General features: G+C 40.1%; 1 protein-coding gene across 2 annotated transcripts in view; it reads right to left on the bottom strand.

The window, feature by feature from the left end:
• Positions 1 to 12,058, bottom strand: part of LOC136676950 (leucine-rich repeat-containing G-protein coupled receptor 4-like) — a 65,601-nt gene extending 53,543 nt beyond the window's left edge. The window contains exons 1-2 of one of the 2 annotated variants that reach the window (XM_066654264.1): positions 11,560 to 12,058; positions 11,277 to 11,477 (exon numbers count right to left, since the gene is read on the bottom strand). In XM_066654264.1, the coding sequence (XP_066510361.1) occupies positions 11,277 to 11,470 (194 nt within the window). In that variant the 5' untranslated portion in view covers positions 11,471 to 11,477; positions 11,560 to 12,058. Of the gene's footprint in view, positions 1 to 11,276 lie in introns of both variants that reach the window. The other variant, XM_066654263.1, reaches the window with a different exon arrangement.
• Between the last annotated feature and the right edge of the window lie 1,665 nt (positions 12,059 to 13,723).

Raw genomic sequence — 13,723 nt, 5'->3', positions numbered from 1 at the left:
GAGGGGGCTCACACATGATTCGTCAGGACCGCTACGATGCTTGTTGCAATGCCTCTGTAACGAGTAAACAAAAGTCCACCAAACGATTTGATCATTATCATCGCTGCACTGGGCACCATCAAGTTCACCCAATTATCAAAATGTTATTGTACAACAGTATATTCAAAGTGGCTTTTAACCAAAACAAGTTATTTGTGGATGTTAACAGTTAGGAGTTGGTCGGTTAGATGCTTGTGCCAGATTTGAAGGCCTATTATCCGAGTCTCTGTGTGAAATGATGTTCAAAATAGGATAACTATCTTATTAGACTGCATAAGGCAACAAAACAGTTGTCTTCACTTTGCTTTTATCTGATAAACCCAGCAACTGTTACATAAATGAAACATCTGTGACATGCTTTGGTCAAAATACAACTAAAATCAAACACCGCTGCAGCGTTCTGCCCTGTCTGAATAGCCCTGTTCAGAAGGACTGGTTTCATCACCTCGTCCTTTAAATAACAACAAGCCACAGCTCAGTTCAGCGCGAGACCCCGGGAATGAAGAGTGAGGAGCAGCAGCTCTGGTTTTTAGCCGTTTTCACATTGTTCTCTTTCTCCACATTTAAACAGTACTCATTTCTTTGTGCTCATTGTCATTCTAAAGCCTTTGTCCTCTACAGAAGACGCAGCACCCAATCAGAATGGCTCATTTTATCCCATGTTGTCTCATTAAGCCGGCTCATAAAAACTGACTGGATGGTCTTGTTTCACAGTTTGTGACTTGGTAGGCTTCAGATTCCTATTTTAATGTTCCAAGTTATTTTTATTCAATATTAAATCCACTTAAAGTAAAATTAAGTTAATATAAAGTCATTTTCAATTGGATGCAATTAGTTCAGCAGTAACCAGCCTCCCTCACACATATTCTGTAATACTGAACCTGCACTATCCTTTAGGAACAGAAAGATAGGGTAACATTTATCACAGTTAATTTCAGATTAAAATCCTCTCATTGCTATTAAATTCCTATAAATTACAATTCAGCAAATACACCAACATAATCGTACATTCATCTGTGAGGTTTGTAAAGACGTGTCTAGAAATTTCTCACACACTTATTACTAAAAATAAATATCTACACAATAATAACACAAGGAGAGTTGTTGCAGAGCAATGAAATACATTTTTTAGAATGTTGTTCCCCGATAGAACATTTCTGACTGAAGTGTGGGACGTGGTGTGTGAACTCATGGGAAAATCATGACATAATTTATAAACATGGTCCTCGAGACACTAACAAAACCGTTAAAATGAGGTGGTGGGGGGCAGCACAAATTACTTTTGCAATCATGTTTGATAAACAACGGAAATAACCTCAATAAATGAGGCTTCAAGTTAAACACACAAAAGGTAATTAGCAAGAGGAAATAACCGTGCAATACCTGGCAACCAAACTTGGATCTAGCCATCAATCCATCTTTCATGCATCTATCAGTCTCTCCATCTGTCATGCGCTTATCTATCCTCCTATCTGTCCATCCATCATCCTCCAAATGGTCTCCATCAGTGAGAAACCTCTCTTTCATGTCTTATAAATCCTCATAACCCATCAGGCTGTCTGCATCAAGGACTTAAAGAGGATAAAACCCCAAATAAAAAAGAAGAAATGAGGTTTGGAAGGACAGAGAGAGAGCGAGAGACTGGGAGTGAAAGGCAGGGTCACAGCTGCATTGTGTCCACTCTTCGGAAATCTGAGAGGTTTGAACTGACTTTGTCTTTGTTACAGAGTAAAAAACAGTACGTCACGGTGGTGTGCAGGAGTTAACCTCCAAGAGAAAAACTGAAATCTTGCATATTTCACAAATCTCCTTTTCACCATCCGCTTCCCATGAACCAAGCTTGTGTGTGTGTGTGTGTGTGTGTGTGTGTGTTCTTATGATAGCTCTGAAAGGGTGCCTGTGTTCATGCAGGTAAAGAAAAATGTCCTGTTTAAAAGTCTAGATTGAACACATATATTTCTTGGCATCCGCTGGTGCTCTGAAGCCACTGGCTAGCGCTACAGAAATAAACTAAAATTACTGACCAGTAACTTGAATATCAAAATGTCTCTCAGACTGAACAATACTGCACAAAATACAATATTTTATTTTTTAAAAATCATGAAATTCAATAAATTTAACAATATTTATTTTCTCTGCAATTTGAAAAGATGGAATAAAGTCTAATTACACCACCATCATCGACCTTTCAAAAAACTGTAAATGTTATAACAACAAATGTATAAAAACTGTAATAACATACTAAATATTTATATATACACACACACACACTAAAAATAAATAACTGCAATTATTTCTTGTAAATATATTTTCATTAAATTAAACTACAAGTTTGAAGTAATCAAAAACCCTCAAATAACTTTTCTAATAAACAAATATTACTCACCACTGCCCTCTGAAGGTGAGCCAAGATGTGTTTATTTGGTCTATCTTTTTATTTATATTTACCTGTTGTTTCAAAGAAATCGAGTTTGTTTGCACAGAAATTCACAATGACTCTTGTGATGCTGTTGTGGAGACATTTAACTGTGAGAGTTAACAATGATAGAAAACAAATTCAATTATCTAAATAGGACAAAACATCGTCCCACCCTTAGTATGTAGGTGGAAACGAAGCTCGAGTCTATTAACCACTCCTTGAAGTTAAAGGGATTAAACACAGTCCTTCATTTCACATTTCCTACAAGAAGCAATAAAGCACAACAATAACCATAACTATAAAAGCCAAGCTATTGTTTAAGACAGCCAGAAATTCTCAGAATCCTGAGTCCAGTGACCTTCAAACCCGCTCCTATCAGAGCTCTCGTTAGCACTATTAAAAGTGCATTAGTCCAGCCTTGTCGTTTTCCCTTTCAGCCGAGATTTGTGCACAAACACTCTATTGTGCTGGAGTCTCTTGTGCAAATCCGTGCGAAGGCCATGTGCAGGAGGAAGGTGCGGAAAAGCTGAGGGGCCGGTTCCGTCTGGCTGACCGTCCCCTGAGCCTTCAAGACGGACCACAGTCCGGCGCCTCTGTTTTGTTAATGGGACACAAAGCCACATTCCTAACTCTCAGCAGAATCACTTGAGTGAGTCTGAGACAAGGGGCTGCTAATGGCCTGAGGACAGACGGCCGAGGGGGGGACGTCGCTCTGAAGTTGGGTGAGAGGGAGAAGATGAGATGGGGTTAGCGTGAACGGGGTCAAACGTGTCGAGCCCTGTCCTCTTTATTGCAGCTCGAATCATTTCAATGCCCCAAATTAAACTCTACACACTGCCTGAGTCTGTTAACTAAACTAACCAGTAACATCCCTCTCCGCTTTTATGGCTACATTATAAGTGTCAGAATCCTTGTAGAACAATGAGCAACTGCAGGCATCATAAAAGATATAGAAACCAGCTACAGTCTGCAAACAACAACACTGTACAGTAACTGTAGCTATAGCAACTTTGACTTGTGTATAATGTATAATTTAATAAAGCTATTTCACTGCATGGAACTACACGAATCGACTTGATTGGGCTCCTTTTGCTAACCCTAACCACTGGCCAAATCTGGTGCCTGAAACCGGGTACTTTTGTAGTCCCTGCTCTCTTACAATCACCACAAAATGCAGAGCTCCAGGACAAACTAGAGGCATTCAAAATCTCTGAAGTTACAGCAGCCGAGCCGAGCTGAGCCGATCCCATGCAGTGGAAAAGCACCATAAATTATGCTTTGGTCAAAACATCAGATATATATTCAAATATCAATATAAAATGTTTCAATAACAATGACACGACTTTTATAAACATTTTCAAGATATTTTATTTACAGCATCTCTCACTGACTGATGTTAATTACAGGGCACTGCCGTCAGTTAATTGCACTTAGTTTTAAAGTTAGTTTAAAAATATTAATATTGACAAAGCCAAGGGGTTGTTGTTTCATGGTGATGTCGTGCTGCTTTCAGTTCTTGGCAGTTTTTCTGTGGCTTATTCCATTGTTCATGTCGATATCGGAATTATATCGTACTGAAATTAAGAAACATATCGTGATATAAATGTTGGCCATATCGCCCAGCTCTACTATGTAGCTAGATGTTAGCATATTCAATGTGTTGCCACAAACAAACACACAATTCTTGTTTACTTTCAGTTCTTTCAAATCCAAATGTGAGAACAGTGAGAGATAAAGAATTAAGAGAGAGAAACACAAGCACGAGTCACTCTATATGCTGCAGCGAGACAGAAAGAGACAAGAGAGAGAGGGGAGGACGAGGAGGGGTGGGAGACTAACAAGAATACAGTCATCTTAGCAATACTCCTAAACCACCGCAGTTACACAGTACCACTCAAATCCAACAGGTTACAGCTTAAGGTTTCCAGGTGGCACCCTCCTTCGTGGAATTAAAGATCGCACCTAATAGCCTAATAGTCACGTGACTCTGTGCACTCAATTGTGAAGTACCGCTACACCCCCATTAGGTAGTCATCTTAATTCTTATATTTTTAATCCAAAGGAAATCTTAGATAGTGCAGATTTAAACAATAACACCTCCGACATATTACAAAACGAGCAAAACAACAGGTGCTCCAGATTTCTAAGGGTAAATTTTATGGCGAATGAATCATGTTGCAATATCTAAATACCCCAGTACATCATGCACCCTATACACAATGCATTCTTTGTTTGAGTTATCTGGCAAGGGCAGGTCCTGTGGGCAATATAATAAATTATGATCTATTTTCCCGAACAATAAGCTCAAGGTCAAGGTGAAGGATTTGTTAGTGTTGAGGCTACAGTGGTGCATTTCATCTGCTGGAGCCATAGCTGTGCTCTGGCTCAGTGAGCAGTGAGCTGCCCCGCCTGCAGTGGATCATTAACCTGAGGCGTTGCGCAACAACCTGCTGAACTGCGCAAACTTTATTAAACACACAAGCCTCAGACCTGCTATCTGCGCCAGGGGGATAAATTATCAACCAGATTCTTCTACCCTTGCTTTCGGTCTTACACTCACAGGTTTGTTTTTATAGTATCTTCAGGTTATGGAGTCGCACATCTGTACCATCTGTATTTCATTTACGAACATCAATCACTTTGTGTGGAACAATTTATAAATCAGACAACACTCTTGAACAGTCTTTAAGTTCAAGATAAAAATGGTTGTAAAGGACAAGTTATTCATTTTCAGGAGATAATTCTGAGATTAGATAGAAGACATTCCACTTGTGTAAAGAGTGACAAAATGGAGCACATAAAATGATAAAAATAAAAAAAAAAGATATAAAGAAACCTGGACTTCTGACAACAATGCAACAATAGTCACCATCAGATCAAATGTACGCAAGGCTTTCATCTTTGAGAAAGAAGAACAAAACCATGCTCCGGTGGCTCAGATCTGCAAAGAAGACAACTCCATGCTGTGGGTCTGAAAGGATGTGGAAAAGCAGAAAGCATGCACCTAGAACATGGATCTGAAATGTGGAGTAAGGCTTTACGGACTATGAAACAATATTTAACTGCATATAGGTTATAAGATTTTTCTAAAACAAAACCTAATCATAACCTTAACCTGAATCACCAAACAGTAATGAAACATTCACTCTTCCATATCTCTTCATTGCTTCTCTACCTCCCTCTCATCAATAATCCACCACTCTTCTTCACTCATTTACACACAGCCTCACTTTGCCTTTGTGTGCATGCCATTTCTTAACACTCAAGTCCTTCTTGTCCTGTTATTCCATTCCCTCGTTTTCCTTGTCTTTCCACACTTCTCCCCCTCTCTCCCTCTCTCTCTGCAGGAAAAGACAGAGCGGCGGCGGCAGCGAGGGACAGACACACAGAGTTGCCCTACTATTATCAATTACATAAATAAATACCAGAAAGGCAATAAGGCGCACAGCACGGGGAGCCTCAGAGAAACACAGGCGGCTGTGTGCCAGGGCATTTCTCACATCACGCCAAAGCCTGCCATTCATGCCATGACTGGCACTCTGCTGACTGACAGATGAGCTGCTTAGCCTCCAGCACTGCTTCTGTAACATCTGTAATGCGGCCTTGTTTTAACTGCATTTTACCTTATATTTACTCTATAGCCCTAGTTTACATAGAGGGATCCTGGACTACAGCAAGTGTAGAGCAATATCACTGTGGGGTTAAAGTGCCCATATTGATCTAATGGGGTTGGAGCTCTCGAAGCTCATAAGATGAGGTATAAGCACCCTGCTGGAGCTCCTAGAGCTCAGGGAATGGAGCGTAAGCACCCTGCTGGAGCTCCAAGAGTGAGGTTTAACTGCCCCACCACTGCTTAAGGCAGTAGGTTTAATTGAATGGAGTTCAAGACACCAGCCAAAGACAGAAAGGTGTGCATTCCTCTCTTGCTCTGATCCTCTAAGACAGAGGAGGTTTTCCTAACTTATTTTGAGGCGATACAATGTTGGGACGAGGACAGTCTCTGCTCTGTTCTTTGGCAGTTTACTGGATAGATGTGGAATAGAAATGGTACTATTTTTTTAATACTCTATGATAAGGTATTGTTGTCATAACCAAAAAAACAGGCTACAACTTACTACAAACGTTATCAAGAGCTGGGACAAGCATGTGGTATCCGTTAAAAATGGTGTGTAATTCGTTTAATTCGTCATACTAAATGTTAGTTAGCTTGTTGTAGGAAGGAAACTTCTTTTCTAATGTAATAACGGAAGCCAATGGAAAGTTCATCCATTCATTCATTCATTTATTTATTATCTGTAGCCCCTTATCCAGTTCAGGGTCTCCCCTGGAGGGGGCGCCAGTCCTTCACAGGGCAACACACACACTCACACATTCACACCTACGGACACTTTTTGAGTCACCAATCCACCTACCAACGTGTGTTTTTGGACTGGAAACCGGAGCACCCGGAGGAAACCCACGCAGACAGAGAGAACACACCAACTCACAGACAGTCACCCGGATCAGGAATCGAACCCACAACCTCCAGGTTATGTGCTCCTCCCTAGCAGTTATGTGCGTTTTAGTCCTTTTAACCTTATCTTTATGCTCTCAAATAAATGCAGGTCTAGTGCTGTGATTGGAGATACTCAAATGAGGAGGCAGGACAATTCCAAAGTGTCTGCACTTGACATAGGATGTAGCACAGAATCTGAAAAACTCAGACACCGACTTCTGGGTTGGTAGGCTTAAGATACCCAAATGAATGTGCATATGCACTGAACAAGAATTTCTTTTCTCCCTTTAATGCAAGTTAATGCATTGGAGTTTTAGTCATTTAAATTCTACTGGGCCATTTTCCAAGAAGTTGTGACACAGTGTAACATTCAGCTAATGTTTTTAAATACATATAAACTTGGGAAACATGGAAAAACATGGGTCCTGTGACCTAAACCTAACCCTAGGTTTCAATACAGCACAACATCCCAACATTTCCAATAGCTATAATTATGATTAATATAATTATAGTTGGAATAGCATTGTTTTACAAACAAAAGACTGAGGTTTGATTCCCAGCTCATTAATGAACACACTACACTTATAAAAAGGTCCTTATACAAGACCTTTAAAGCTACCACAGTAAATCACCCTTAATAATAGCATCTCCCAAAGGGCATTAATGTAATGTAAAGCACTGTAAGTATTTAGTAAGCACTGATAGGGTAACGATGGCTAGGCCTTTGCTATTAAAAACTCATTAAGATAGGTAGGTTGCCAGATAAATGTCTGCACCGCACAGGGCCTGCGACTGCACGGCTTTTGCATATCATTCAGCGATATCTAAGATGGCCACTACCACGACGAGTGTTAACACTCCGGCTTTATTTCTGGCCTTATCACTTCCGCAGACTGGACTTAGCCTGGCATTGGGTTACACGCTGCTGCTTGGCAAAGATATTTCTAGATCGCCGTCAAGCTGTTTTCAAAATATGAGGCCTCAGAAAGATCCACTGCACTGTGGAGGCTACTCTACCTTCCAGGACACACTTATTCCCTACTGGCGCAAAAGTGAGGCACCTGATCGCAGCACAAGGAAAAGACAATAAAAAAAACAGCGGAGTCTAAAGAGGAGGAGCTTCTGTAATTTATGAGGCCCGTTTTGCCTTTGGCTTTGGCTGAGACCCTTGAGTTCATCCCCAGAGCTGTCAGGAGAGAAATGTGTGTGGAAATGTGGTTCCCCACTCAGCTAGTAACACGGCAAACCACCAGACTTGGTGAAAATGTTCCAGAGAGAGACTGTAGATCAGGAAATGATTGATGCTGCTTTGACTGTCTGACTTCAAACAAGCACTTAGACTTTCGTATATCACTTTTCTACCTTTCCTTCCCTGCTACAGGCACTTTTAAAGGGCCCATACCTGGAAAAACACTTCCCTCACTTTTCTTTTTAATAAAAGAAGCTGATATAGTTTGTAAGCATTGTTAAAGGACAGTTTGAATGGTAAAAAGCCCATTTTGATTTCAGTTTTGTGAACTTTACAGCCTACAGCAGTTAGGCGAGGATTACTCATGTTGAAGTAATAAGGATTGTTTCAGGACTGACCGCTTTTGAAAGCAGGCACGATGCATTGCAGCCGATCAGAGCAAAGATGATTTATATGTCTGTTTAAAGAGTCACGAAAACAAACATCCTGTTCACACTTAAGAGATATCAGAAAAACGTTGTGTAATAAAAAATGATATTAGCATTTAATTAGAAATTGAGCTTAGGGAAAGAAACAAGATAAACCTATGATACCAGCCCTTTCAAAGCACCTTTATCCCGGGTTAGACATGTCTAAGTTCAATAATAGCCCTTTTCAAAAGGCAAACAATTTTATCTGTGAGAAGAAACATGTCTGAAACGGTCCAACAGCAGATGTCATAGTTTAATACACAGTAAAAACCAAACAAGTACAAAACACCACACATGTGTTTTATATCATGAACATCAGCCTTGTATAACACAGAAACTTTACAGTTTTCCCCAAATGTGTGGAGGTGTGGAATGGAATAATACACGGTGGTTTAAAAGCAACCAGTCAGAAAATAACAGGTTCACAGATAAATCTATGACTACCTTTCTTGGATAGCTGAAGTTCAGTTAAGAGTTTGAGAGGTGTTTAATAAAGCAGGAGTAGTGCTGCATACTACAACCCAACACATCCCCCCCACCCCCTTTCCCCATGCTCTACTCAGGGAGAGGACTCTTAGGCTGGTTATTGGCCAGAAAATTCACTCGCTCCAGTTCTGTCCAAAGAAAACAATAGTCATGTCACAAAACTTGACACGGTGAACACAGCACTGCACTGCACTGGCTGCCCTTTCAACCGGCCAAGGGAATGCACCAAGCTGAAGTGCACTGTTCTGAAAGCAGCAGCTACCACAGCAAATCAGATGAAGCAAAGAATATGATTTTCTGTGTCTGATAAGCAACTTTTCATGGCCTGTAAGCACAGCCTACACCCACAATAGAAGTGCACTGGAGTGAGTAAACATGTCATAATATCTTAAAGGCTTCCAAAAATATATATAAATAAATAACCACCCTTGGTTCTGTTTCCTCAGAAAGAAGTAGCCATTCAGCTGTGGGAAAAGTTAAAGCAAATTCACTCTGGCTCATCAACTTCAGAACTCAGATCTGTGTGTTTTCTAAACAGAAATATACTTCTGTAGTCATGATTACATAGGCATCCCGTTCAAGCATTTTTAAAAGGAGGATTTTGGCCAACAGAGTTGTCAGGCACATTTATCCAGAGTGTCTTATGGTCTGATGTCAAACAGAGAAACTGTCACAGTGTCAGGACTCTTGTCCAAGGACTGGTTCATCCCTGAAACACCCAGGCTGACTGGACAGCAGCAGCGTCAACCAAACTGAAATCTGAAGACATGATATCATACAGTTTTAGGGCATGAAGTGTGTTTGATATTAATGGCAACCGTTATATCCCTCTTAACTGTACTTTGTGAAGCACAGTGGTTACAGCAGGCTAACGTCCCTGCTTTCCATCAAACCAATTAACAAAGGGGAGGGGGGGTCCTCATGGATCAAGAAGACAATTTTTACTATTTTAGTACGTCACTTTTCAAGAACTTACCAATCCATTAAGAGGGTCAAATTAAACTGTAAGGGAACAATGTGTGTGACTGGCATACGTACCATGAAATCACACTCATTATTGCGATTCAAAATCGTTTCCCCGCCACTAAAGCTTGACCAGTCCACTTTAACTTAGAAATGTTTATGGCGCTCAAAGTAGTTTGCTAATACTGCCAATGTTTAACAAGCTGAGAATGAACAAAGCCTGCTGGACATTTTCTCCCAGTTTTGCTCTTTCAAAAAGAAGACAAATAAGTATGTTTCTTTAGACCATACGTGTAGCGAAACTTTTTATGGCGCTGACATTCCTGAATGCAACCTAATCATCCTTGGGCAAGACTCCTAACACTACATTAGCTTCAGTGTGATGAAACCCTCAGTGGTTCCCTGTCCAGGCAATAGCTACACAACCACAAAACGTCCCAGTAAACAAGGAACGTCTAAAAGTATTCTGTCCGTCAAGGACATATTTTAAACATCAATGGACGTCCAAAATCCATCTAAGTATGTCAGTTAAGTGGTGACCAATCGATAACGTCAGTGGACGTCCAAAATGCGTTTTAAAAAAGTCATTTATTTCGGGACCAATTAATAACGTCAGTGGACGTCCAAAATACGTCTAATAGTCGTCTTTTCAATGTCTGTGTTTGGACGTCTTTTCAATTTTCATTTTCAACCTTAAGAGAACGTTGATTAGACGGCAGTCATTACGTTATTTCAACGTTGAATCAACGGCTAAATGTTTACTGGGGGGACACAATAATTATCAAAAACTGTTATGTTTTCCACTCTGTAACTTGAGTAGATTGAAATGTGTCCTGTTTGAGTGTCTGTCAAATTCCATGAAAAAAGAGGAGGGTAAGTTTCTTTAATAAATAACATATATTTGATTATCTAAAATTGAATTAACCTAAGTAAGAAAATTTACAAATAACATTTAAATTTCTTTAAGCGAACAATTACTAGAATTTTTGTTATTTATAATATATATAAAAAAACAAATATTTTTTTTTTGCACAGAATAAATTACGTATTAATTCCCCCACTGTGTTGAATTTAGATTATGAAAGGTAACTGTGCATTAAAACGTGCAGTGTATTCTCTGTAGAGTTATATTCTATCGTTTAATCAACAGTACATGTCAAACTTTTGCACACCGCTGTAAGGAAGAGTTCTCTGTGCAGGTTTAGTGAGACTCACAGATAGTAAGTGAAAGCGCTGAGTCCAGTTGGGACGGTGCTGAGTCCTTTTCCAGAGCAGTCTGCGCCTCCGTCCTCGTCGCAGCGGCACAGGGGCGAGCATGCAGCCGGGGTGGAGTGCCCTTGGCCGGCTACACTCAGTAAGCAGAGCCCGAGCAGCAGCACCAGCAGCCGGATGGCCACCAGCGACGGCATCGTCGTCCTTAACCGCACAGTAGCTTCAGAAACCTCTTTAGCCCTCCGTCTTTTATTGTAGGAGTAAAGAGGGATGCTAGTTCGCTCACCTTAAACCGGAGGAAATCCCGAGTGTGACTTTCTTTCTTTCCCCACTCGAGTTCAGCAGACCACGGTGTGGCGAGAAAACGGACCCCCGAGCGGCTCTTTGTTTACGGCCGAGGAAGAGGCATGCTGTGACTGAGAGCTAAGCAGCAGCACCGCGGCAGAAGAGAAGCCAGCGTGTTACCGACGAAGTGAAAAGAGCAGGGCCAGCGAGGGTTTCATACCGCACAGAGTCCGCCTCACACCGCCAGCCAAACACCAGCACAATCACCTTAACACCTTTCCCGTATTTTCTGTTCCCGTCACAGCCTCAAAAAGCGGGAAACCAGCCCGTGCAAAGTCTTCAACGTTCACCGAACTACGACAACACGGCAACGACGAAACCCGTCCGCGGCAGCGTTCACAGCGTCTTTAACCGCCTCGGGTTTGTTTCATGTTGAAAAACACGAGCAGCTCCGCTCCAGTCAGCTCAGCTCTCTCGGCCGCTGCTGAATGTATCCTCCCCCTGCTCCCTCCTCCACCCCCAACGATACTACACCACGATATTGCCTAACGATACAACACGGTATACGAGTGCTACACAATATTCATGATACCAGACAAGGATATTATTCTTGACCTCCTGATAAAACACCACAATAAAACCTCACAAAACTGTCTAAACACAAACCACCTACTGTACAATAGAACACCAAGAATTTACCTCACGATAAAACACAACAGTTTCACCATTAACCACCTCTTACTGTAAGAAAATCAAATATTAACACGGGATAAAAAAACACAGTATTAACTTGGGATACCAAGATTTTACCTCACCGTAAAACACCACGATATTATTTCACGATGAAACACTATTTCCTCACACTACAGTATATTACCCGTATGAACACCAATATTTTACCTCACATTGTAACACCACACATACAACGAGATTTCACCTTACGACAAAACACCACATTATTAGCGAGAGATGTACAACAAGAGTTTACATCCACGACATTACTTCACGAAGAAACACCATATTTCCACAAAAATGCCACAAAATTACCTCACAGTATAACACCACATTACCCCAACAACCACACATTACCTTAAGATTACACACCGAGATGTTACTTCATGATGAAAAAAATACTACTTCATTGTAAAAAAACAATACTACCTCAGGTTGTAAAAAATAATGGCATGACAATGATATTATTGCACAATATGATATAATACTTCATTCCAAAATAGCATTTTACTTATTATTTACAATACAATTTTTTTATTATTTTATGTAATAATTTGAATAAAATAATTATGGCTCTAAAAATGTGAATTATTTACATGTAGCAAAATGAAGCCTTCTTTTCTTTCTTTTTCGCTCAGTTGAAACACCTGTGGGTCAGCCAGTTCAGCAAGTCAATTATGTTAATACTAAACTAGGTTTTAGTGAGTTTTACACATTAGTGATTGTTTCAAGTGAATGAGGTTTGAAAGACATCATTGGTGATAATTATTAACAGACTACCAAAGGCAACATTCAAGAGGTGTTGAATTTCTCATCATAAGCTGTTAGCTCTGAAGATCAGGCCTCACTTAGAGCTGTCTCTCAAAATGATGTTATTCATAGTCTTAAAGACATAAAATATGCCATTGAATTTTACATTATTTTAAGTCAATTTTAGCTGTGTTTCTGTCATAAATCTGTAAAGTATTAACTACAGAATACTACTGCTACTAATAATAATAATAATAATAACAATAATAATAATTAATATTCTCTAGATTTAACTGATTATACACATTTTCAATATGAACAGACTATAATGCGATTTCTCTCCTATTAATTAAATGTTTTTTTTGGCCTTCAAACCAAATGTATTTGTGGGACTTTATTATTCGAATGTCTAAGTTTGCAAGTCATAGCAAAGTTTTAACATTGGCTACTCACTCTCTCACACAAACACACACACACAAGCACTCTACTGTAGCACTTCAGGGATTAAGTATTCTGACTCACAAGCAGACATGCCAGAGAGAGAGAGAGAAAGAGAGAGAGGCTTAATTTTTGGCCAGTTTGCTTCTTAGCTGTAAAATCTTCCATATATGTCACCTCAGTTCGATACAGTCAGTTCTCCACTGACGTCAGGCTTTTCTGAACTCACTAAAGCTTGTTTTTAC

The sequence above is a fragment of the Hoplias malabaricus genome, chromosome X2 (genome assembly GCF_029633855.1).
Source record: "Hoplias malabaricus isolate fHopMal1 chromosome X2, fHopMal1.hap1, whole genome shotgun sequence".
In the NCBI taxonomy this organism is placed as follows: Eukaryota; Metazoa; Chordata; class Actinopteri; order Characiformes; family Erythrinidae; genus Hoplias; species Hoplias malabaricus.
The sequence above is the reverse complement of the archived record's forward strand: the minus strand, read 5'-3'. Positions and strand labels throughout refer to the sequence as shown.